This window comes from Heterocephalus glaber, unplaced genomic scaffold, assembly GCF_053883595.1.
Source record: "Heterocephalus glaber isolate CG9 unplaced genomic scaffold, H.glaber_assembly_v1.0 deba00001457, whole genome shotgun sequence".
NCBI lineage: Eukaryota > Metazoa > Chordata > Mammalia > Rodentia > Bathyergidae > Heterocephalus > Heterocephalus glaber.
The window spans coordinates 39,906,784-39,933,512 of NW_028258305.1; the positions used below are offsets into that span (position 1 = coordinate 39,906,784).

A 26,729-nucleotide genomic window follows, 5' to 3' on the forward strand; every position below is an offset into this window, starting at 1 on the left:
TCTGTCTGGTTAAGAATTATTTAGACAAAATGGCACATATTTTCCTCCATCAGCCATGCAAAACACACAACTTGCATGTAACTGCACGTGTCCTGACAAGCATCACCACCCCTTTCCCTAATGGTGTGTACTCCTGTGTTCATTCCAGAAACATTTTGCTCAACTGTTACAAAGGTTTTAGTCTTGGTAAGAACACTTAATCTGGTCTTTACTCTTCTGATAATGATTCTGAGATAATGTGGATACAAGTCCAAATTTGCCACTTTCACTTCTATACAAAAAAAAAAAAAAGGCCTCTTAAGCCAAGAAACACTCCTAACCAGCCCTGTGAAGAAGTGTTTATAAACACTGTAAAACTGATTGCAGACACAAAATATCACACTGAAACAAAGAAAATGTTTTCAACATGTCTCCTTAAATTGAGGTAAAATTGTTTCAACCAATATGCTAGAGAGTTTCCATTCATTCAAAATAGCCTGAAAGTAAAACTGCAATTTTTAAAAATCTATTTTTTAAATATTTTGGTACATAAAGTCATTCTTCTTTCACAGGACAAAGAAAAGATGGGTCAAAAAAGACCTTAAATGTTTGACAAATTTATCTGTTAGGCAATTATCAAAAGCCAATTTTATTTTTTCACCAAAGATCACTGGAACAAGTCTACAGTACTCACGTGCAGAGCCAGGGGGTCTGGCAGGAATTCAGCATCCTCTCCAAAGATAAAATCAGGGGGCAGCTCTGGGTATTGGGCATTGAAAATGATATCCCCTGAAATAAAAGAAAATGACAGGCCCTTCTTAGTTTCTTGTTAATATATGAACATTCTGAAAAATGTATTCAAAAATTTTGTATTTAAGGAAAAAACTGGAAAGTTCTTTGTGAATAATTCTTCAAATAAAAGAACTGATACCTTTTTATTTATTTTTTTGTACTGGAGATCAAACTTGGGACCTTGTGCTTTGGAGGCAGGCAGTGGCATCACTGAGCTAAATCCCCATCCCTGATACCTTTTTTAAAATTAACACTCACAATAAGCAATTAAAAAAAAATGGAATATGCTATGAATATAAATTCCCAAGTAGAAAAGTAGAAGCAGCTTATTATAGCTTGTGTCTAGATGTCCCCCCCAAAACCTAATGCACTCCTATCTGGGAATTTTGGGAGGTGGCTGGATTTAGGGTATATGATGCTGGGATGAAGGGTGTGTGATTACTAAACCAGTCCACTGATTTGCTTAGCATAGTTCTGGGTGTGGATAATGGGAAGGCCCACGCTGGGTGTGGGTGGCACAACCCAAAAGGCTGGTACTCTGGGAGGAATAAAAAGGGAGAGGCAGGCTGCTGTTGCTACTGCTGCTGCTGCTGCCTGCTGCTTGCTGCTTTGCTGTCTCCTGCAGGCTTGCCATGGACTGTTTCTCCTCTGTGTGCCTCTCTGCTGTGCCACCCTGCCTTGGAGCCAGCCAACTGAACTAAAACCTCTACAAACTGTGAGTTGAATAAACCATTCCTCCTTTAACTTGTGGATGTTCAGTATTTTGTCTCAGCAACAAGAAAAGTAACTAAGACAAAGCTCCATCCAAAGTACATGCTGGTTATTTTTATAGGAAACATTACTGTCCAACATTGCCTGCTAATTAAGAAACCCTCACTAAAGACGGATTCTGTATAAACATAGCCCCTGTCTTGCAAAAGTCAAACATATATCCCTTTGGTATAATGGAAAAAACATGTGGCTTTTGATTTATATCCACAAGGTACTCTATTTATTAGCTCAGAGATCTTGAGCAAGTTTTAACTTCTTTAGACTTCCATTTTTTCACCAGGAAAAGGGGGATATAATAGTACTGACATCACAGCATCCCTAGCACAGTACCTGGCATATAGCAAACACCCACTTGAAACAGAATAATACTTGTAGTAGTTATACTACGTTCTTAAACATAACGCTAATTTCAAAGTCTCATGAGCAAATCTGTGTTTTAAGTACTTCTATGTTTCTTTTCTGGCCCCTCTTTAACTCCCTTTTTACCTCTACTCACCCTAAGAATTAGTCCTCATCGTTCTGCTAGTGTTAATAAGCAGCTAAGTTTATCAACAATCTAACACACATATTGTACGTCACTGTGTATGGGTGTGTGTTTGTGTACATGCACACAATCTCTGCACATATGCACACCATACAGCTTTTTCAGTACAATTATTTTTACTGTTCAAACAGTAACATCCACATGAAATTCAAATTTAAACATTTAGACTTTAGTTCTTAATTGAGTCCTTAAATCTCTATGTACTAGACATTGCAGTGTCAGCCTTGGCAAGCATAACACATGACCATGACTGTCCTTGCTCTTCTGTAGCTGACTTCCCTATTCCAGAGATAGAACCTTTCTTCCTTAATAACTCACTCTTAGTATCATTTTTAAATTTATACTTATAATTTATACACTTAAAAAATAAGACATCTCAATATTTTCTTCAAATTTTATTTCGTATGAATTTTTTCTACTGCTAACACCTCTATCTGATCCAGATTACCTAGCTCATACATTTCTTGAATAAAGAGCTAAATTTTGCTCTAGGTACTATGCCAGACATTAAACATCAAGGAAGCCTGCTATCAAAGAGCTGACACTCTAAAAGAACTCAATCCTGTCCTGTTATATACGGTGACCTGGTACCATTAATACACACTATTACCAACTAGGTCTTCTTGAAGTACTATTTTGCCCCAAAACTTTCTAATGCAAATAAGTTCATCAAATAAAGACAAACTTCAAATCGGTATTCAAGACCTCCAAAATATGTCCTTCCTCCTACCTAGTTACCCACTCTTCACTCAATCTACAAGCCAATATGAACTTCTGTTTTGGTCAATATGATCTACCTGACACCCTCCAAATACTATGATACCCAGTTAAAATTTTCTTCCCCTTTTCTCAGTTCTTGCCATCCTTTATGCGCCCACTCATATTTTCTTCTCTTGCTCACCTTCCTTAATAAATCTGGAACACTGTTGTTACTTCTGAAATTCAATACTGTTTGGTCATGCCACTCATTATTTATGTGTAGTCTATTGTTTTATTGCTCTATTGATTTAAAATTGTTATAATAAGCACAAGCTACATATGAGAGGCACTGTACTGCACACTGCATCAATATAAAGATATTTATCCTCATGGAGCTTTTATCTAGTGAGAAAGATAAGCCATATAACAGATCTCAAGTACGTACATGGCAACACAAGGTAACTATATATACTTGATCTTCCTAAATGTAAGCATCCAGAGAACAGACATGTTTTTAAGACTTATTTCATGTCTCTGACACAGCAAGTGCAGCAAAAAGAAAATATCTGAGAAGTGCTCAAAATATAGGACATTCTATTCGCTGAATTGAGTATCTACATGCTGGGGAAATCTCCACTAAGGAGTAAAGCATATGAAGAGCTACTCCCAGAGCTTTTGGTCGGGAATAAGTTTAAGTAAGAAAGGGTACTCTATGGAAATTGGTTAAATTATCAAACGTAGCACAGCTACTGCCTCTCCTTCACCCTTCCCTATTATACTCTCAAATTGTCAATTATATCTATTATAAATTATAAAATTCTGAAGTGCTAATAATAAGGCATTAATCCAAGCCATGGCTAAAAAGCATTAGTAGAGACAAATGAATATCCTGATTACTAATTCTATTCAAATATACCACACAAGCATCATTCTTTATGAAAAATCCATATGACTTTTTATCCATATCATTCTTTAGCGATGTGTTCTTGAAAGTCCTTTAATTATCTTCAATTACTTTTAGAAAAAAAATCATAAAGTTAATAGAGTACAGGCATCAAAAGGTTATTTCCAGAGATCAGCATGTGAGTATGAGTGGACTGAGTGGGAAAGACCCATCAGGACTTGCACCAGATACACCCTGGGTTCTCAGGTCTTTGTCTGCAGCCTAAGAATTCCAGCATTGGCTTCCCCAATTCTGAGGTTGTCTAACTTGGACTGGGCCATATTACAAGCCTAGGGCTACAGCCCATAGATGGCCTGTTGTGGAACTTCTCAGCCTCCATAATCATGCGAGTCAATTCCTCTAATTAATCTCTTCAGTTCCCCTAATAAATCTATATATTCTATTGGTTCTGTCTCTTTGGAGAACTGTAATGGTTTCTTAGACCTCAATGCAAAATGAAGCAACAGCAACAATAACAAAAAAGATAAATTGGACTTCATCAAAATTAAAAGCTTTTGAAAAAAAAATAAATAAAATAAAAGCTTTTGTCCTTCAAAGGACACCACCTAGAAAGTGAATCCCAACACATAATATGGGGAAAAAATCAGCAAATCATGTATCTGATAAAAGATTCATATATAAGATACATAAAGAACTCTTACAATTCAACAATAAAAAGGCAAATAACCAAGACTGGGATAGCTCAGTGGTGGAGTGCTTTGCTTACCTAGCATTCTTGCAACCTTGGGTTCAATCTCCATACCATCAAAAAAAAAAAAGGACAATTCAATTGTAAGATGGGACAAAGAATGTTAAAGAGATGTTCTTCCAAAGAAGATACAGAAATGAACAATAAGCACATAAAATAAGCCATCTGGGAAGTACAATCAAAATCACAACAAGAAACCACTTCACATCCACCAGGATGACTGTAATCAAAAGGACAGATAATAGTAAGTATTGGTGAGGACGTGGAGGAACTGGTACCCCACACACTACTAGTGGGGCTATGAAATGATGTAGCTGCTTTCCAAAACAGTCTGGCAGTTCCTCAAAAAGTTAAACACAGAGTTACTGCTTGACACTCTAATTTCACTCTGAGGTATTTACCCAAAAGAAATAAAAATACTACTGTAAATGTCTAAATAAAAACTTTTATTTGAATGTTTGTTGCAGTATTATTCACAATAGTCAAAAAGTATAAATAATTCATGTCCATCAACTGATATATACATAAATAAAATGTATATTTATATACACCCAACAAAATATTCAACTATGATTAAGAAAATAAAAGTACTGATACATGCTACCATGTAGGCAAACCTTGAAAACATACGTTAAATGAAAAAAAAGACAAAAAGGACCATTTATTGTATTATCATTATACGGTTCATTTATATGAATTCCAGAATATGCAAATCCATAGATACAGAAAGTACACTAACAATTGGCAGGAGTTGGGAATAGAGGTAATGGGAGGGACTGCTAACTGGAATTAGTTTTCTTTTTTGTGGCAGTGGTAATATTCTGGAATTAGTGTTGATGGTTGTACAACTTTGTGACTGTACCAAAAACCACTGAATTGTACATTTTATTTGAAGGGTGAATTGCTTGGTAAGTGAATTATATTCAATAAAGCTGTTATTTTTCTTAATCTGTTGCAAAAATTTGCCCCATTTTAAGAAATCTGATCTTAAACATAAAAAGATTACAAAGCATTTACTGAGTGGTTTGGGTAAATTTATTTTTTACAAATAAAATCATCTTAAAATGCAACTTGGAAAATCTTGCATTTAAAGTCTGTAATGGGTGCTTGCTTCGGCAGCACATATACTAAAGTCTGTAATGGGCCTTTTTTAAAACTAAAGAATATTTTTTAACATGAACACTCACCAAGATCTCTATTTTTTAAGAATTTTCCCAAATATGTCCTTATAAAGAAGAGTTTTGGGAATATTAAGTATGCATCTTTAAATTTCAGTTGATTTTTTTTTTTGGTACTGGGGATCGAACTCGGCATGGAACCACTGAGCTGAATCCCTGGCCTTTTTTAAAAAAAATTTAAGGCAGCCAAAAGTATCTCAATATACAATATTTTTAAATATTGTGTACTGTGAACATCAATCGTGACATGTAAACTTGAATGGATTAAGAGATGCCAAACAGATTACTAATGTATAGTTCCGAGTATGTCTGTGGACGACTGAAATGTAGGCTAGAGTGGGAAAGACCTACTCTAGTTGTGGGTGTGGGTGGCACCAACCAATGGGCTTGTACCCTGGGCCGAATAAAAAGGGGAAGAGCTCCAGCCTATGCTGTCCCCTTTGGACACCAATTCCTGGTTTCTTCAACCTGCCAATGCAGACTTGCACCAGTGACTCTCCAATAAGGTCCCAGGCCTTTGATGTTGGACTAGGGCTGCATCTTTGATCCCTCTTTTTTTTGGAACCAGGGATCGAACTCGGGACCTTGCACTTGCAAAGCAGGCGGCAGAACCACTGAGCTAAATCCCCTGCCCATCTTTGATCCCTCTTATTCTGTGGCTTCCAACTTCTCGGGCTGGGCAGCTACTGGATCATCCAGCTCTTCAGAGCAGACAGCCACTGTGGACTCTTCTGCCTCTGATCTTGTAAGCCACCTAATAAATCTCCATGCATTTTTATACATATATATCCTATTGATTCTGTTCCTCCAGAGAACTCTAATAAATGTAGCGAATTGTCATCCCCCCCAACGAAAAGGGTCTTTTGAGGATGAAAGAGTAAGGGAATGGTGTTATGTGACCAAACAATATATATTATATTGTATGTACTACAAACCTCTTAAGACTATTTTCAAAACAAAAGAAGGGGAATTTAAATATCTCACAGAATATTATAGTGTTATCTTTCAGAATTTCTCAAACTGTTACCTTCGGCCTCAAAGAACTCCTCTAATACTTGCTCTGATACTCAGTGGTCTCTGAAATAAACTGTAGCATTGTTTTCTTGCTATGGAGAACAGTCAGTAAATCAGTCAAGAACATTTATTAAAAACCCAGCAGGCACAGATGTGCACACTGGACACCTGGGGAGTTATACAGGAAGTAGAAAACATAGTACCTGACCTCAAGGCAGAGAGGGTGGAGCAAAGACCAACACAAATCATAGAGAAGAGCAATAACATGACATTCCCTTTATTTCACCCTGGAGAAGATGATATGAACACTCAGTACAGATTACTTGGATACTGCTTACTTCAAATATTTATAAAAAGGAAGTGTAGGCAGAAGAACAAAGAAATAAAAATAGAATCTGAGGTGATACAAGATGAGTTTTTTTTTTAAAGGAAAGAAACAAAATACCTAGAAGGTCCAGAAGTATTATAATCACCTAACAACAAAATGGTAGTTTCAAATCTTATTGTACATTACTCCCTGAAAACTTCCAGGTTATAATAGTAAGACCAAGGGAGCAAAAGTTCTCTTCTTTCAAAATGCATATCTAACATGCTTTGTAACATGACACATACATGAAATCACAGAAATTCCAGGTACAAGGTAGCTTGTTTGCTTGTGCTTTGGCAGGTGACACTCTTCAGAAGGTACTGGCTTCATCTCAATGAGGTCCAGTCCCCAGAGTTGTCGAGCAGACTCCACACGCTGCTCCCCAATTACAGGAGAATCACAGCCTGTCCATAGGCACCTTCCCTTATGCCTCACCAGTGAAGCATTACCACACCACTTTCCATCTCAGAGTTTAACTGTCAGGAAAACACATTTTCAAAGAAACAATTCAAATTCCTCTTCTCAGTTGCTACATTAAATGACTACACACTGAAACTCTAAGTATGGGAAGTGAATGTCAGACCAGAATCTTGTGGAAATGGCAAGCTGAAGCAAATTCAAAAAGAAAGGTAGGCTGAAATAACAGGGAGAGGCGATTCATTCTGAGAATTAGCTCTAACTCCTAGACAGTGTTTCCTTACACTGAAACTTAATCTACCACCACCACCTCCCAATTCTCCTCACTGGTTCTTAAAACTTTATGAAACTAGTGTAATTTCTCTTTAATATCATAGCATTTCAGTATTTGAAGGCCATTCTAATATGTGACCTCCCTTTCAGCCTTGCCATGAGTCACCTGCCCAGGGTAAAGACCCATTTTATTTCATTATTGCTCATCTGGCTTGGTCTCAATTCCTTTATCACCCTGATCACCTCTCTCTCTCTCTGAATGTGTACCAGTTTGTCCAACACCTTTAAGGGTAAGATCCAGAGAGCCAGGGATTTAGCTCAGTGGTTTCGCCACCTGCTGCGCAAGCACAAGGACCCAAGTTCGATTCCCAGTAACCCCCGCCCCCCAAAAAAGGATAAGATCCAGAACTAAATGTCAGATTCTAGATCAGAACAGAAAAGAAAATCCATGTCTCTGTGTTCAATACTAAGTTTCTACTGATAAATAATACCACTGCAAACTGAAGTCACTTTTTTGACAGCCACATCAATGGTGACGTCTCTTTTCCTTTAACAGTTCTTTCTATCATAGCCTTCTCTCAAGACTTTTAGACCATCCCAAGTCTTTCTTTGCTGCTTCAAATATCTGAACCAGTACTGTGCAACAGAAATAATGTAAGCTAAATACTTAATTTTAAATTTTTTGTTGTTTTTGTTTTGTTTTGTTTTGCTTTGTTTGAGACAGAGTCTCACTAAGCAGTTTAGGCTGGCCTTGAACTCACTATGTATCCCAGGCTGCCTGGAATTTGCCACAATCCTCCTGCCTCAGCACTCCCAAGTGCTGGGATTACAGCCATACATTACCACACCTGGCTCAATTTGAAACTTATTTGTAGATGTATTCAAAAAGGAAAAGGAAAAAGGTGAAATTAAATTTTTTATTAGTATGTGTTTGTAGTACATGTTTACATTCCTTGTGGAGAGTTGGAACATGTACATAACACATCTTAATTCCTTTGTTCATTCTTTTTCCTTCCTACCCTCCTCTCTCCCTCCACCCCTTGATCCCTTCCCATTTGAGACAGCTCTGTCTCCCTACTTCCTATCATCTATCTTTAATTTTGCTCTTTATTTATAATTTGGGTTTCTCATATGAAAGAAATCATGTGAGAGTCTTCAAAAAATTAAAACTAGAAATTCCATTTGACCCAGCTATTCCCCTTCTAGGTATCTTCCTAGAAGAGTTAAAGACATCATATTACAGGGCTACATGCATGTTTACATCAGCCCTGTTTATAACAGCTAAATCTTGGAAGCAGCCTATATGTCCATTAACAGGCGAACAGATAAAGAAAATGTGGTACTGACACACAATGGAGTACTACTCTGCCATAAAGAAAGGTAAATTTGAGTCATTTTTAGGAAAATGGATGCATTTTGAGACCATAATGTTAAGTGAAATAAATTTAAATTTTAAATTAAATTCACTTTTGTGTAGTTATGTGAGTTGTATCTCACCAGAGATTTGTGTAAATATAGCATTACCAAAATTAGTATTCAGAAAAATTCTATCACACTCTAAAATATCTTAATGCTCTGTCTTCATACCATTTCAACATATAGTGAATATAAACGTTATCAGTGAGTATTTGTCCTTCTTTCTAATGTTAACACTTCGAAATCTGATTTGTACTTCACAAAGCACCTCTTAGCTCGGATTAGTCCCATTTCAGACCCCATCACTACGTGTCCAGCAGGAACTACATAGGACAGCACAGGAAACTCAAACTGGGGAAGAAAGGAGTAAAGCCAGTGGAGCAAAGGTAGAAATAAAAACTCATTCAGCTTTCCATGACCATATCCAAGCAAAATGTGCCCACTCCCTCATTAGCCAGCACATTCTGTTGCTGGGCAATTTGTAGTTGTTGGGGAAAGTTCTTTCTTAGATTCAAAAATCACTTTTCCCCATTAATGCTAGATCGCTATTCCATGTGATAGCCCTGAAGTCATCTGCACATGACTACTACATTTTCTTCTCCAGGTTTCAGTGGTTTGTAATGAGACAGCTTTCGGGAAAATAAGCTACATGATTCTTACATATATCCAAGGGAATCTACTAGTTGCTGAGTCTTAGCAAAGCACATAATATTCGATCTCCACATGTTATGTTTCACATGAACGTTTAGCCTAGATTATTGTACACTTATTTCAGTGCAATAAATAACAATATTTTAAACCAAATGCTATAAATTAGCACTACTTCTTTGAACAATAAATATTCTACCGGGCTAGGGGTTTAGCTCAGTGGTTCTGACGCCTGCCTCACAAGCACAAGGTCCCAAGTTCGATCCCCAGTACCAAAAAAATAAAATAAAACTTAAAAATAAATAAATATTCTACTGCAGAAAATTTTAGTCTTAGTAATAATAAGGCACATTCACAAGCTGTTCATTAGTGTAACTTATTATCAATTCTTTTTTAATGACTATAATACATCTGACATCCTAAAAAGAAAGCAAACCCTACCTTTCTAAGATTGTTTAGTTTTCAAAAGTAGTTAGGAATTAAATATAGTTTTGTTTTGTTTTGTTTTTGGTACTGGGGATCGAACTCGGGTCCTTGCGCTTGCGCAGCAGGCGACAAAACCGAGCTAAATCCCTGGCCCTTAAATACAGTTTTGAAACAAATCAATAATGATCGCTGTCATGAAATAGGAAAAAACTGGAAAAACAAAGGAAAATTTAGCAAGCAAGCTTGATTTTTTTTACACACATACCCTCAAACATCCTTGATTTAGGTACAGTCTCTAAAATATATGCAATTACATTTTACTTTTAATAAACTATCACAGTGAGATAGATTAAAACGTTGCCTTAAACATACAGTTAAGTAGTTTTGTATTTACAGAGAAGGAGACATTGCCATTTGGAAGACACTATGAAAAAATCCTGAGATGTGAAGTAATAGAAAGAAAAAATATTAATCAAGTACATTACACTTGAGGAAACTAAAGAAAAAGAGCCTGTGACTGTAAAGATGTGGGTTAAACTGACAAGATAAAAGACACTTCTCTCACCCTCTAAAGAGTCTTCATTTATTAATTCACTCAATCCCTCTAAAATTATTAATCATACGCACTATGTTAAACAGTGTCAGTGACAGGAAAAGAGCTGAGATTGCCCCAATAAAGCTTGTAACCTAGAAGATGTGATCTTCAAGATAAGACCTTTATTAAAAATAACTGTCAGCACTAATAAGTAAATGATTCAGGATATGATCGTCAATGGATACGAAAGGCATCAGGTAGGGAACAGGACACAGTCTCAAAGTACCACCCCACAAACTGCTAATTAACTGTGGAATTTTTTTCTTTTTCTTCTTTCTTTCTTTTTTTTTTTTCTCATACCAGGGATAGAACTCAGGACCTTGTACTTGCGAGGCAGGCGGCAGAACCACTGAGCTGAATCCCCGGCCCTTCTTTTTCTTTTGTTATGTCCTGGGGATTGAACTCAAGGCTTCATACAATCTAATTATAATAGAGAAAAAAATGTAGAAGGGAAAAAGTCTATATAATCTAACCCCGCGGCCAAACTTAGCAGCACCGACAATGGGCAAAGTGACATCAGGGATATTGTGATGTCTGCACCTAGGACATAGCACCCACTGTCCCCAGAACTGACCTCACAGCTGCTTCCCTCAGACAATCGCACAGAGGAAATCCCACAAACCAGACTTCGGGACCTGCTACAAAGCCACAGGCCTGAACTCTCCAGAACCATTAATATCATGAAAAAATAAAAAGATAGAAACATTTTAAAGAAAATTAAAAAGATATGAACGGTAATATAATGTATGCTCTGTCATTAGCTGCCAAATCATAGCAAAAAAGTTTAAAGGGCATTAGTGAACAACTGGGGAACAGGAATATAGACCACATATAAGACACTTGTATCAGTGTTAAATTTTTTAAGCATGATGACACTGAGGCTCTATAGAACAAAACTGTACTTTTCTTGAGAGGATACAGTATATACCAAAGTATTTAGGGCTGAAGTATGAACATATCTGCAACTTACTTTACAATGGTTCCACAAAATCAGTATGGAGATACCTCAAAGAACTAGGACTAGAGGTCCCATTTGACCCAGCTATTCCCCTGCTGGGGATCTTCCCAAAAGAATGAAAAGAATCATACCACAGCGATATATGTGCACCCATGTTTATAGCGGCACAATTTGTAATAGCTAATGCTTGGAAACAGCTCAAGTGCCCATCAACTGGAAACTGGATAAAGAAGATGTGGGTTTTTTATAAAATAGAGTACTACTCAGCCATAAAGAATGAGAAACTAGAGACATTTATAGCTAAATGGATGCATACTGAGGCCACACTCTTAAGTGAAATAAACAGAACACACATGTGTAAACACTGAATAGTTTCTCTAGTGTGAGAAACTGAAAGTGTAAATAAGGATTAAAATAATTAAAACAAATAATTGATAATTTGAAATAGGAATAAAAGGTCCAAAGGGGTAGAGGTGGTGGGAGGGGAAGGGGAAAGGAAAGAAGGGAAGGAAAAATTATGAGAAAAGAAAAAAAAATGGAAACAAAGTCTTTGTAAATAGGGAAGGGTGGAGGGGGTGAAGGGTGCACAGGTAATGGGAAAAAAATAAGAACCAAGATACATCATGTACAGGGACAAGCACCCAATGATAAATGTAAACATATTGTATTCCTAAAATGTACCAATAAAAGAATTTAAGAAAAATAAATAAATAAAATGGTTCCACAAAGAAGATTTAGGCACAAATAGATATAACCATACAAATATATATATATATATATATATATATATATATGCACACACATCTGTGAGTAGAGATTTTTTAATTGGAGGGTGATTACTGTCTTTTTTATTAGTACAAGTTTGCAATACATAATGATTACACTCATTTTGGGGAGTTGGTACATGTATATAACACATCTTAATTCTTTTTTTTTAATCCTCTTCCCCTTTCCTTCCACCTCCCTCCATATAGATTTTTTTAAATGTCAAAATGTTAATAACTGAGAAATTAGATAAAGGGTAACAAATGTTCATTGTACAATTCTTTCACAATTTTCACAGGTAGATGTTATTTTTTGAATAATTTTAGAGAAAAAAAAGCAGTAGAAAGTAAAAATTGGTATCACAAGAAATGGACATAGAGTGTGCCATGAAATTATGAAAGCAAATTAGTAAGGAAATGACAGATGGTTTCATTGAAGAAGTGGTACTTGAGTTGGGTGTTAAAGACAACGAAAAGGACTCAAAGAAAAAAGTTACACAATACATTAATATATTCCTATATAAAGAATGACAGAAAATATACACTGAAAAATTAAGAGATAAAAGGATTTGGTAACAAGGATACAAAGGGAACTTCAGGAGCAAAGTTGTGGGAAGCGGAAGGAATCCACAGCATATCCAAGGAGTGTGGGAGATGCCACCAGTACCCCACCACGTGCCGGGGTCCACCCACCACACCAGAAGTCACCTGCAGCTCTAAATTCAGGTACACCAGAGTTACTCAACCTAGACACCACTGATATTTGGGAGACATAATTCTTTTCACTGGTCACTAGCCAGTAGCCCTTTTCTCACCCCCAGCTGTAACAACTAAAATGTTTCCACACGTTGCCAAATGATCCCAACGCCCCACCATCACCTAGAACCTGCTCCGCTTGAGCTACCAGTATCTAGCTCCAGTAGCTACATCTGTCTGCCTCCGACCATTCCCTGGCCTAGAAGAACCCTGCCCAGTGTGTAAAAAAGGCTACACTGGCTGAACATAGCTAACCCATGAGCAAAGGATAAGAGTGATGGATAAACAACTTTCATTCCCCACTATGGGACAGTCCTGAGGATTTAACCTCATCTGCCAACAGCAATAATCTACTCATTAATGCACCCTATTTGGGTTTCTCTCCCTCCCTTATCTCTCTCTTCCCCCAACCTTCACTGTGCTCTCAGGGATCGCCTCCCAAATGAACTACATATACCCAAGTATTTGCTTCGGAGACTGCTGCTTCTGAAATCCAAGCAAGGCAAGAAGTCTGGATGTTCAGCAAAGAAATGTATGTTCTTCCTAGAGAAACGAAATCTTTACTATCTCATCCTGCCTTCTGTGTTTTTTCAAAATCCCATTTCTGATAGTTCTGCTCATTCAACAGTGAGCCCACAAGAAGGCAGCACTCAGTATGGGTCACTTAAGACCAGTGACATGGGCTGAGGATTTAGCTCAGTGGTTCCGTTCCCTGCCTGGCAAGCACAAGGACCCAAGTTCAATCCCTGGTACCAAAAAAAAACAAAGTTAATTAAAGACCAGTGACATGAGAAGGCCTTTGGCATTTCTACTTCTAGCCCACAATTAGTAAAGGAAGGCAGCATGCCTGAGCCCAAAAGGCATGAAAAGGAACAAAGAAACTGAACAAACGAACAAAGCAAACTAAAAGAATAATCCAAGCTATTAAAGCTGCCTGGCGTACCAACTTAATCAAACCAAAAGCATAGCCTGAGTCCTGGGAGAGTCTGGCTCAGCAATTCAGTACAGACAGCCAGACATTTCTGCAAAGTATAGCAACTTCTTACAAGAGTTATAACTGCTGAGGAATTGGGCAAGGAAGAGTGAAAAGACTGGCCTGAGGCCAGAGAAAAAAGTAGAAGATAAGCCTAAAACATCTGGTCATGCCAGAAAGCAGGAAATCTATCAAAGACTTCTGGGGTCATATTAAAAAGACTTCAGGTCCTAGCCAGGAATACTGATGCATGCCCATAATCCCAGCACTTAGGCAGCTGAGGCAGGAAGATCACCACAAATTTTGAGGCCAGCCTGGGCTACACAGTGAGTTCAAGGCCAGCCTGAATCACATAGTGAAACCCTATCTCAAAAAACCAAAGGAAAAAAAAAAAAAGAGTCTTCCAGTGGCCCAAGACGGTCAACTTAAACACCAATAACAAAAATGTAATGAACTGAAACATATCAAATGATTTTAAATCTGTGAGTTAATGATATTTAAAAACAACAACTGTTATCCCTGGAAGATACAACGAAACCTATTCAATATTTTTTTCTTGTAAAACATCTCAAATTTTACTCATTGTACAAAAGTTGGCAACACATTAGTACAGAAAAACACATAGCTTATAGCTTATCCTTTAAAACCAGAGTAGCTAACTGACAATGAAAAAATGAAATCAAAAGTACACATTAGAAATTGAGTTGTTTTTCTTCTTTCTAGAGATGCAACATGGGCTTGCAGGTCAGTAATGGTCTCCCAAACATTGTGCTAAGTCAAAGCTGACAGATGACCAGTAGAGCGTCCATTGCCCCTGTTTATGTTGCGCTGGACAGGGGAGCACCATCTTGGCATGAGAGATTTGGACAGAAAAAGTCTCTACCTACCCCAACAGAAACTCATCAAAGTGGCTTATACGGGAAGGATTTTAAGCTTTAGTCTATTTCTATGTATCCATTCACTGGTTCCAGTACAACAGGTGGTACACCAACATAGAAAGCATTTTTGCCTTCACAGCACTGACAACTAAAGAGCACAGAGCATTTAACACTTTGATCTTAAATGGGTAATCACGGAAGTTCTAAGATCATATCCATTAGGTTAGTGTGAGTATTCATCTATACAATTATATTCTTTAAAATACGGTTTAAAATAGACTTCTAGAAACGAGGAGACTATATCAGGACCAACAGAAGACAGGGTAACAGGGACTGCAGATGTGAGGTGAGGAGTTGATTTTCAATGGAGCTTTCAGGTAAAGGACATCTCTCTCAGTTGCTTCCTCCAGGCAGGACAATGGTCACAGAGATTCTGAGATCTCAGGCCAAGCAGCTGGCTCAGGCAAGTGACTGCCTGGATTAACATTCCCTAACAAAAACCCCACTTAGGCTTAAGGACTGAAATTCTGACCTACGTTTTTTAAAAGAAGAGCTGTGAATACACAAAGGACTCACATAAGGCCTGCTGGGAAACAGGGCTGGTGACGGTGGCCTCCTCCATACTGCTGACAGCCACATTGGCACAGATTCTGCAGGGGCACCTGAGAAGAATGTCTGGCCTACCTAGGTTTGCTCCAGAGGAGCCTGATGCAGAAGCACCTGAGCGAGGTGTCCACTTGGGGAGATGGAATACAGGAAGGTGTTTCAGGAGAACGGGACCAGGAGGGTCAAGTCAAGTTTTTTGATCCAATACTTAATGTGACTGAGAGCTGCAGAACAATCAGTCTTTCTAAGATGTACTCTTCTGCTGTCATCAGCTGAAGTGTCTCTGAGCCTACTGGGCTGGTGACATCCAGAATGATCCCACTCATTACCTACTGCTGCAGACTGCTCTGGCAAGCTGGCATATTAGGTGACTTTCACAGTGATGTCACCTCCAAGCCACTGCTTAAAGTCTCCAGGCTTCCTTTTCTGCTCTGTAGTCCAGAAACATTTCTCTAAAAGCCAGAAAAAAATCTATAAATGTGAGCAGCATGTCAAAGATGTCACTTCATCTTTATGGTGCTGTAATACAGATGTGAGAGCTACCGTGCTGACTCCTGGGATCTGCTCCAGCAGCTGTTCCTCAACATACTTTTCCACTAAAGAAATATACTTGTTAAAAATGTGAGCGTAAGTGAATTTACTCTCCTCTGTGTCTTCAAACTCCTGGTAGTACTTGTCCATGAAATTTCTCTGAAATAACTGGAACTTGTCACCCATGACCATGGCCTCTAAATATCCCACCACAGCATCAAATTCTGCAGCAGAGCCAGAGAAGAGCAGCACCAAGTTCTTTCCTCCAGAGCATCCATTGGTGTGGGGCCACATCTACCTGCACAGGGGCACCAGCCCCTTCCCTGCCCAGCAGGCTCAGCACCTCTGTGTGAAGACTGGCTTCAGGCTCTTGGGGCCCCTCACCTGGCCAGGCAGCTAACTCATTATTTTGAAAACTGGAACATAAAGGAAAAATATCAAGCATTTATCCTATCTTAAAGGACTTGTACTCAGTATTAGCAAATAGGCTATCATTATCTACAATTTCTTCATCCAGATGACTACTGTGGTGATTCTGGTAAAAACATTTGTCAAAATGATTACCACTATAAAAGGAATTTTGGTATTGATAACTGATTCAGACAAGAATTCTGCTGAAAGCTCCTTTCTTTATGACACTGTCATGCAGATGAGGAAATAAAGTTATTTGCCCCTACCAAAAAAATATCTGAATGAGCAATATAATGTCTTGTGGATAAGGTTTCTCTTAATATTATAACAGTAGCTATAAGCAACTGACCATGGACACTACTAAAGAAAATGCTATAAGAAGTAAATTAGATGACATCAAAAGGTCTTCTATTCTAAAAATATATAGTTCTTTCACTTCCATTAATATATGGATTTTCTTAAGAGATGTTGCAGCAAGACTGATAAGCAAAGGCAGAATGTTGTTTTAATTAGTTTGCTTTTGATCATGGATGCACATGTGTGTGTGTGTGTGTGTGTGTGTGTGTGTGTGTGTGTGTGTGTCTGGAGATTGAACCCTGGGTCTCACACATGCTAGGTGAGTGCCTTAACACTGAGCTATTCCAGGCCCTTTACTTTGAGACAGGGACATGATAAGTTGCCTAGGATGGCAACCAACTTGTAACCTTCCTACCTCAGCCTCCTCAGTAGCTGAGATTACAGATGTGCACTATCATGCCCAGCTCATATAAAATTTCTTTCCAATCCCTCTGTTTCATAAAATAAAACTGGGTACTTCTTTAAAGCATACTAAAGTTAAAATTTTTGGTAATTTCATTTCTAAAAAATTTTTCAATGCACTTTAAATGAAAATCCAATTTTTCACTCACAAATGCTCTGAGTTTAGCTATATATATCTCATCCACCTTATTATCTTGACTTTTAAGTTACTGTGACCTTTAATTTCTCTTCCCTCTTCTTTCCCGTATTAGAGAAAAACTAAAGGATTTTAGAAAATGATTCAAAATTGTTGCTTAATTTACAAATCAAAAAGATAATTAAGTAAAGATGTCTCAAGTCAGGTAACAGACCTGAATCCTAAATCCATATTACAGATCACCTGATAATTAGTCTTAAAAACACACACAGTAAAACAAAGCATTTAAAAGATTCTTCTCTACACATCAAAGCTGAAACTGAGCCTTTCTCTCGCATAAATCTAACTTCCCACCCTATTTTCACCAACTTCTGCTGGTAATTTATGTCCTTAGAAACAAAACAAACACAACCAACCACAAGTTGTTACTCCTCAAGTGTTTAAGAGATGTCCACCCATGAATGAAAGTTTTTCAGTTAGCATCTGCTACAGTTTGGATTGGGAGATGGTGGAAACTTAATAGGGAAGGCCTAGTGGGAAGTCTTCAGGTCACTGAGGGAGTGCCATTTAAGGGGCAGTGGGACCCAGCCCCTCCCTTTTCCTTTCTTTAACTTTCCAGCTATGAAGTGAGAGGTTTTTGTTCTGCCACGTGCTTCTCCTCTGATGTGCTTGCCTTGCCACAGGTCCAAAAGTGATGGGGTCAATCAACAACGGACTGAAACATCCAAAACTGTCAGCAGAAACTGATTATCTCAGGTATTGTTATGCTGATGAAAACTAAGACATTTCCCAACCAGATACTAGCCAACTGACCACCACCTTTGCAGCTGATACACGGCAGAAGACATTAGTATTTGCTGCTGAGTTTACTTCCTATTCGGCAATGCCACTGCTTGTTCTTATTTCCTGCACAACTTTCTCACGCAGAGTGGCTGATTCTTCTTGATTTCTTCTTACCTCCTTTAACTGAGAAGCAAATCATCAGTGTAGGGTAATAAAAGATGGTATTTATTTCTTAACATGCCACAGTGGATAATATGTTACAATAGGGAAAAAAGTGTGTTGGACTGATTTGGTCTGATTTGAGTTCTAAGTCGTTGACTGCCCAGTTATGTGACCTCCAGCTAGTCACTGAGGCTTTGTGAACCTTTTCTTACATCCAACTCAGAAAGTTGCAGGGAGATTAAAATGAGATCATTTAAGTTAATCTACTTTGGAAAACAGTGCTATTCAATTGTGAATACTTCTTTCCAGTTCCCAGCTGAATTGCACCAACCAGAAATGTAAGGCTGATGTGGCACAGTTTGACACAAACAACACTTGCCAAAAAATCAGGAGAAATAACCACAGAATGCTAGATGGGGAGAAGAAAAACCACACCAATCATTCTTTCAATTCTGAATTCACTAACAATGAGTCTTTTGCTGACTCCATACACAGGCGCAAACCAGAACACCAGCAGCAGGATCAAACTTCCACACAAAGGACAATCTTGTGCTGGGCCTCATGCTTCAACTTCCACAAAATAGTGCCTGAAAGATCTTGCAAAAATCCACTCACTTACATAAGCTTTGAGAAATCCAACCATTAGCCTGTGGAATTCATGAAAAAAACTAAATAATACTTTCTAAATAATATTCCCTCAAGTCTCAAATGCTCAGTAATTGGATCCAAAAAATATTTTTTAAAAAGTGGCCTGAAGGATCCTTGAGTTCACACATGATAGATCTAAACAATAAACCTAACAATGAACAAAAGGAAGTTCAATAATCCACAGAAGCCAGGGCAGGGAATGATCTATTGAAATAAAAAATTAGGATGCTTAAAAACAAGGATAAATAAATTAAAATTCTTCAAAAGTAGGTATAAGAAAATTTTTTTCAGAATAATGACTGAGAAAACAGAAATAAACTGCAACCCAAGTAAAGCAAGCAAGCTGTGGCCGACATTTAGAGAAAATACAAAAAGAAACAAAAATAAAAAGCAAACAGCAACAGAAAGTAAGTTTTTAAAAAGCAAAGCTCTCACAATGGCAATCTTTCAGATAAATTTAAGTTGATGATAACAAGGACAAAGACAATGATATGGCCACCAAGAAAATGACGCAAGTCAGAAAGAAGCAAATCACGCAGGGTCGGAAGAGTGAGTTATGTACATGTGCTGCAATTTTCAGGGAAGGAGTGGAAAAGGGGGCAAAACGCAAGTCACCATATTTCAGAAGCACCAAGATCATTCCAAAACAATAGAAAAAGATAAAATTTAAGGTATGATGAAATAGAGGCAAACTGGAATACAGTAGACACAGGGGCAAAGTCTATATTCTGACTACAGAAAAGGAGGTAAAGATTTCATATATTATGGATTTCCTGTCATAAAAGCACTGTTCTTTTATCTAGTAATATTATTTTAATGAGACTCTGTGGCCACTCTCCTCATAAAATATTAATTAAAAGATTTAAACAACAAATTAAATATCTCATTTCAGAAAACTTTCAAAAACCTGCTGGATTCCCAGGCTCCAAGAGGACTGCATTTAGACATGGAGCATGGAAATGATAAATGGCTTTGCACAGGGCTGCTGACCAGACCACTGGATACTACAGAAAACAATTCTTCCTTTTATAGAAGCAATTTTGCCACTCAACTAGCAACGCTTGTTGAGTCCTCCATTTGGACAAAAGCCTCTGAAGCTTCATAACTAAACTGTAGATTTGTTCCCCTCTCCTCTCAAAAAAAGCTGCTATTTACAGAGTCCTAGTAGGAAAGAGCCTTCCATTTTACAAACCACAAACAGCTCTCCTGGGTTACACACCGTCCCCAAGAGTCACCTTGAGGTTCAGAACCCATTGACAGACAGCTGGAGTGACCCAAGGCACTCCTCCGGAAAGAACCCCTCTACTTCTGCACGGTTCACAGGATTCCATAGTTAAAACTGCAAAAAAAAAAATTCTCCTAAGGCAGACCACATCACTCATCACATATAATGAGAAAATAACAAGCACCTGTCTTTCCTCACAAGCGTATATATTAAAGCCAGCGCACTGAGGACCAGTAATCTGCGCTATCTTTGGTACTCTTCAACAAGCAGCCAGGCCCTTCGCCCACCTTCTATCCCTAGCAGATGACCTCAACTCCAACTTCATCCAGATACATATATATAATTGCTATAGGTCATCACATGTGAATTTCCCACCCCTTCTCAAAACCCATCCATTTCCTAATTCTTTAAACTTTTCCTCTCCCTTAAGAGGCTAAACCTCTCTGTCTCTACCCCATGCCCATCTAGCTTGCCCTCATACAGGTTCTTGTTCCACTCCTGTTCTTCAGGGTCTATGTTCTAGTTACAGTACTACTGCTACTGGCCAAACTACCACAAAACTTAAAAGGCTTAACAATGACCATCATGTTATCATGCTCACAGGTTCAGTGGATTAGAAATAGGGGCAGAATGCAGATGAGTGATTCTTTTGCTCCTCACAGCACTGATTGAGATTAGTCAATAGTACTCAGCTGGTAGAATTCAGCTAGTTTTAAGGGTCCATGCTTTCACTCACATCTCGTTCTTGGGCTGGGATAACTCTATAACAATTGCCAACTGCAGCGCCTACATGTGGCCTCTTCACATGGTTTGCCTACTGGACAGCACGGCAACCTCAAAGTAGTCAGACTTCTTATGCAGTGGTGCAGGGCTTCAAATACAAGTATTCCTGCTAGCAAGATGAAAGCTGCATTGCCTTTATGACCAAGCCTCCATAACCATATAGCAAAATTTGCATCACATTCTATTGGTCAAACAGTCACAAGCCCATCAAGAATCAAAAGGAGGGAAATTATACTGCAACCCTTGTATAAGGGAACAGTACACAATACTGTGTGAGATTAGAGATACTGCTGTACTATCTGGGGAAAATACAACTTCTCAGAGCCTCCTACTTCACTGATAACCTTCTTTCAGTCTAAAATTACGTTCAATTCTGTTAAATGTCTAATGTTATTGCTGCTCATAGTAGGTGTTTCGGTTTGAATATGGTTTGTCCCTATAAAGATTCATGTTCTGGAAGCTTGGTCCCCACTGTAATAGTATTAAAGTGGTAGTAGAAGGTAATTAGGTCACAGGGGGTCCACCTTCAAGAATGGCTTACAGTGTCTTGAAGAAATGGATCAGGTCTCATGAGATGTATCAATTCCTGAAAACATGTATTATTACTACCAAACATGTCCCTGCCAGCTTGAACCACCAAAGATACATGCAGGACTGTCCCATTGGGCAACTTTTCCACCAGTGCTACATGCACGGGACAGTTATGCATGTACCACTGGTGGTTCACAGGTGCCCGCAGTGAGATATTAACTATGGCCCCATCATGAAGGTGTTAAATCCCTTTTTCTGCATGTGGCTCTTTCACACAACATCACCATTGCCATGCCATCTGGCATCAGAGCCAAGCAGATGCTGGCACCATGCTTTTGAGTCCCTAAAACTGTAAGCTAAATAAACCTCTTTTTCTTATAAAGTACTCAGTCTCAGTTATTTTGTTATAGTGAAAAACAGACTAAAACAGTAGGTTTACACACAGAAATAATGAGGTAATTATAAGCAGCTGGAAAGTAATTAGCAAAAATTAAGCAGTGGAAACCAAATTATGAGCCCAAGGAATGACAAATAGTTGACTACACTGTTAGGAACAAAATGTTCAAAAGGGAGATTAGGAGAGAGACTTGAAAAGGAAGGTCAAGGATAAACTGTCAAAGAAATCTAGTTTGGCAAAAATCAGAATAAAGAGAATGCTAGAAAGGTTATGATAGTACAGAATGAAGGGTCCCTCAAATATTGTGCTTCAAAATTTGCCATGAGTAGGCCCTCAATAATAACTAAATGGATGGCAGATGGATGAATTATGAACCATGATGTTTTGACATGTGAGGAATCATGCCTTTTTCTTGCAAGAGATGGCCATCCTTGAAACTGCCTCGAAGTTGTTTTACTCAACTGTAGTGATATTACTACACTCAGAAAAATGGGGGGGGGGGGTAGAGACAAGGAGAATTTTTTAATTACCTGAGGAAGAAAATTTTGCAATTTGCTATATATTAAGATGATCAAACTGTCTGATTTCAACATTAAGTTGCATCATTCTTTAATCATGACAGATTTTAGGCATACTGTCAAGCAGTTCATTTTATGTCTAATTAATCATTTCATGGTCTGCTTATCAGTTCCATCCCAAGGACATACTCAAAAGTCCTACTTCAATTAGTATAAATTCAACTTAACCTTTCCTTCCCAATGTACTACATTCATCATTATGTAATAAGAGAGTAACCTGTTTTTCACAAAGTAAAACTAGTTAGTCTTATGCTAGGCCAAATTTTGCCAAACTACTTTTGTGACTTTTTTGAGTTCTTTCCAACTAGTATGCATGTCAACCTGGTAAATGCACATAATCGTCATAGTTCTCATTCCCTTTCTTGAATGTATAGTATAAATCACGTAGTGTGGCTCCCTTCCAAAGCTTTAGATACTTCCTTGTCCCACAGATAGAGTCCCAAAATCAACGTCTTTCCAAGACTTGCCACATAAGACATAATCTTTTAATGGCCTTGTTTCACTCATTTAATAAATAAATACTGGAATCAAAATGGCGAAGTAGCAATCAGCGGCAAAATTCACCCTCTCCAAGACCCAAAATCCAGACATCTGGAAAATAACAACTGGCAAAGAGAAAAAAATAGATCTCTGGGAATCAAGAAAGAACTGACAGCCAAATTAGAAGCTACAGAGAAGTTGCAGAAATGAACCACAATTCAGAGAAAAAAATGAAGCAGTCTGGAAGCTCATCCTGGCTCCAGGGGAGAAGGATCCATCTCCACAGATGCAAAGTAAGCCTCCAGGGTGAAAGCTCAAGGGAGAAAAACCAGAGTGGACCAGCTGCACTAGCCCTAAAAGAAGCCCACAGCTATTATAAACCGCAATGAGGTTTAACTATTAAGAAGTGACTCTTAACCTAAAGTAGGCAACCACTGGAGAAGAAATGCATTGCAATGCCCACCATACTGCCAGAGAGTGTTCGATCAGTTGCCATTTCAGGAAGGGGTTGATTATATATGACTGAGACTCAAAACATCTAAAATACAACTTCACTTCAGGGTTCCCTATGTAACTCTCCCAGTGACTGGGTTAAGACATAGCCATGGGACACAGCTGTGGAGAGAGTGTGGGCTAGACATAGACCCTGTGAGACGTTTAAGCTCCAGCCAGGAAGGAAATGGGACCTTGCCTTCCATGGTGTTCTACAGAGTGTTCTACACAACAACAACAAAATATACATTCTTCTCAGGGATCCATGGAACTTCCTCCAAAATAGACCACATGCTACCTACAAACCATGCTTAAGTAAATGGAAAAGAACTGAAATTATCCCATGCATATTATCAAATCATATATACAATGAAACTAAAAATCAATGGCAAAAGAAACCACACAAAGTATGGAAATTATACAATACCCTCTTGAATAATCAAAAGAGAGTTCCTAGAATCAAACAATAATGTAAGTATAATATACCAGAACTTATGGAATACAATGAAAGCAGTCCTAACAGTGAAGTTTATAGCTATGAATGTCCATATGAGAGAAACAGGAGTGAGCCCAAATAAATAACCTAATGATATACCTCAGGTTCTTAGGGGAAAAAAAAAAAAAAGAACAATCCAAAACCAAAGCTAGTACAAGAAAATAAATTATAAAGACCAGAGCAGAAATTAATTAAATTGAAACTAAAAAAAATACAAAGAATAAATGAATAGAAGAGCTGGTTCTGGGCTGTGGATTTAGCTCAGTGGTTCCACCACCTGCCTCGCAAGCACAATGACCCAAGTTCGATCCCAGTACCAAAAAAGGAAGACCTGGTTCTTTGAAAGAATAAAATAGACAAACACTTAGCCAATCTAACCCCCAAAAAGGAAAGAAAGGACCTAAATCAATGCAATTAGAAATTTAAAAAGGCAAAATCACAATGAACAACAACAAAATCCAAAGACTATTAGTAACTACTCTGAAAACCTGTATTCTACGTATGAATTACCAAAACTGAACCAAGAAGATATAAAAACCCTGAATAATCCAGGAACAGGCAATGAAATTGAAGCAGTAATTTTAAAAAAAAAAAAGAATACCAACTAAGAAAATCGGGCCAGGGATTTAGCTCAGTGGCACCGCGCCTCCCTCACAAGCACAAGCTCCTGACTTCGACGCCTAGTAGAAAAAAAAAAAAAAAGACCCAGGACCCAGTGGATTCACTGCTTATTTCTACAAGAACTTTAGAGAAGACCTCAAGCCAACACGCCCCAGATTTTTTAATGACACTGAAAGGGAAGGAATACGCTCCCTAAATCATTTCTGGAAATAGCATTACCCTGAATTCTAAAACCAGAAAAGGATCCAATCTAAAAAAAGAACCATATGACAATCTCTTTAATGAACATGGACATAAAAATCCTCAACAAGATATTGGCAAATAGAATACCACAAATCATGAAAAAGATCATAAATCATAAAAAAATAGGATTCATTCCAAGGTTGCAGGGATGGTTCAACATGCACAAGTCAATAAATATAATATACCATGTAAACAGAAGCAAGGACAAAAATCACATGATCATCTAAACAGACATGAAAAAACCTTTGACAAAATCCAACATTCATTCATGATAGAAACCCTGAAGAAAATAGGTATAGAAGAACCTTACCTTAATCTGATAAAGGCCATTTATGACAAACCTATTGTCAACATCATATTAAATGGGGAAAAGCTGAAAGTTTTCCCTCTAAACTAAGGTACAAAACAAGAATATCCACTTTCACTATCACCATTCCTGTTTAATATAGTTCTTGAAACTGATCAGAGCAATCAGTCAAGAGAAAGAAATAAAAGGGATATATACATACATATATGTATGTATATATACACATACATATATGTGTGTATATATACATACATATATGTATATATACATACGTATAAATGTACACATATATGTATACACATGTACATATACATATGTATATACACACATGTGTATATATGTATATATACATATACATATATGTGTGTGTATACATATACATATGTGTGTGTATATATATGTGAAAGAGGTGTGGGGAAGACGCCGAATAACCCCGCTGCAGACAGGCAGGTCTGCCCACGCCCTACCGAGGTCCCGAGTCACACAGAAGATGCCAAATCAGCCCACTGCAGAAAGGCAGGTGTGTGCACGCCCTACTGAGGTCCCCAGTCGCTAGGAAGACACCAAATCACCCCGCTGCAGACAGGCAGGTCTGCCCATGCCCTACTGAGGTCCCGATTCGCGCGGAACATGCCGAATCAGCCCGCTGCAGACAGGGAGGTCTGTTCACGCCCTAACGAGGTCCTGAGTCACACGGAAGGCACCGAATCATCCCACTGCAGACAGGCAGCCACCAGGTTCCACACTACAAAGACGCAGAGGATACCAGACCACCACACCACGGTACTGAGTCCCCCTGCTCCCGGCCCAGAGGTAGGGCCTTCTGAGCCTCTGTCCCACTGCTCCTGGACCACAGGAAGGGGCTTTCCGGTCACCATCCCTTCCGCTGCTACCAGCCCACAGGAAAGGGCTTTTCGGCCACCATCCCTACGGCTGCTCCTGGCCCCTGTCCCACCTCACCCAGCTCAGAGGAGGTAATCCATGAAGGCGCTAACAGCCCCCCCACCCCAGTCAAAAAGAGAAAACAAGTAAATAAGTCTCAAAACCAGACTTCCAGATCACCTACAGCAACCCCAAAGGGAAATGAGATGGAACACTCTGATACTCAAACACTCTGATACTCAAACACCTGGACCCAATGAACTGGCAACAAAAGGGGATCTGGAAAAAATGAAATCAGAAATAATTTCTCAGATAACAGGAGAAATTGTGCCCCTAGTGCAAGACATGATTAATAAATCCAGAGAGGAGCTCAGGAACATGATGGAATCCCAACATAAGAAACAAATGGAATCCATAAAACAGATACAAATAGATTTCCAGGACATGAAAAACTCCATTGAAATTTACACAGCAGAATGAGCCAATGTGAGGACAGAATTTCAGATATAGAAGATAAGATTGCAGTTAGTGACCAGGAAAAGAAAAATTGCTTCACAA

The 26,729-nt window shown here is 38.4% G+C and overlaps 1 protein-coding gene and 1 pseudogene across 5 annotated transcripts in view; both read right to left on the reverse strand.

Annotated features, from left to right (window-relative positions):
• The window catches only part of Babam2 (BRISC and BRCA1 A complex member 2), a 413,096-nt gene that overhangs the window by 316,376 nt on the left and 69,991 nt on the right, over positions 1-26,729 (reverse strand). For all 5 annotated transcript variants that reach the window (XM_013070150.3, XM_021253641.2, XM_004839227.4 and 2 more), the window contains exon 4: positions 674-768. In XM_013070150.3, coding sequence (XP_012925604.1) covers positions 674-768 — 95 coding nt within the window. The remainder of the gene's footprint in view (positions 1-673; positions 769-26,729) is intronic.
• On the reverse strand, positions 777-25,536 carry LOC147827050 (ADP-ribosylation factor-like protein 2-binding protein pseudogene; annotated as a pseudogene).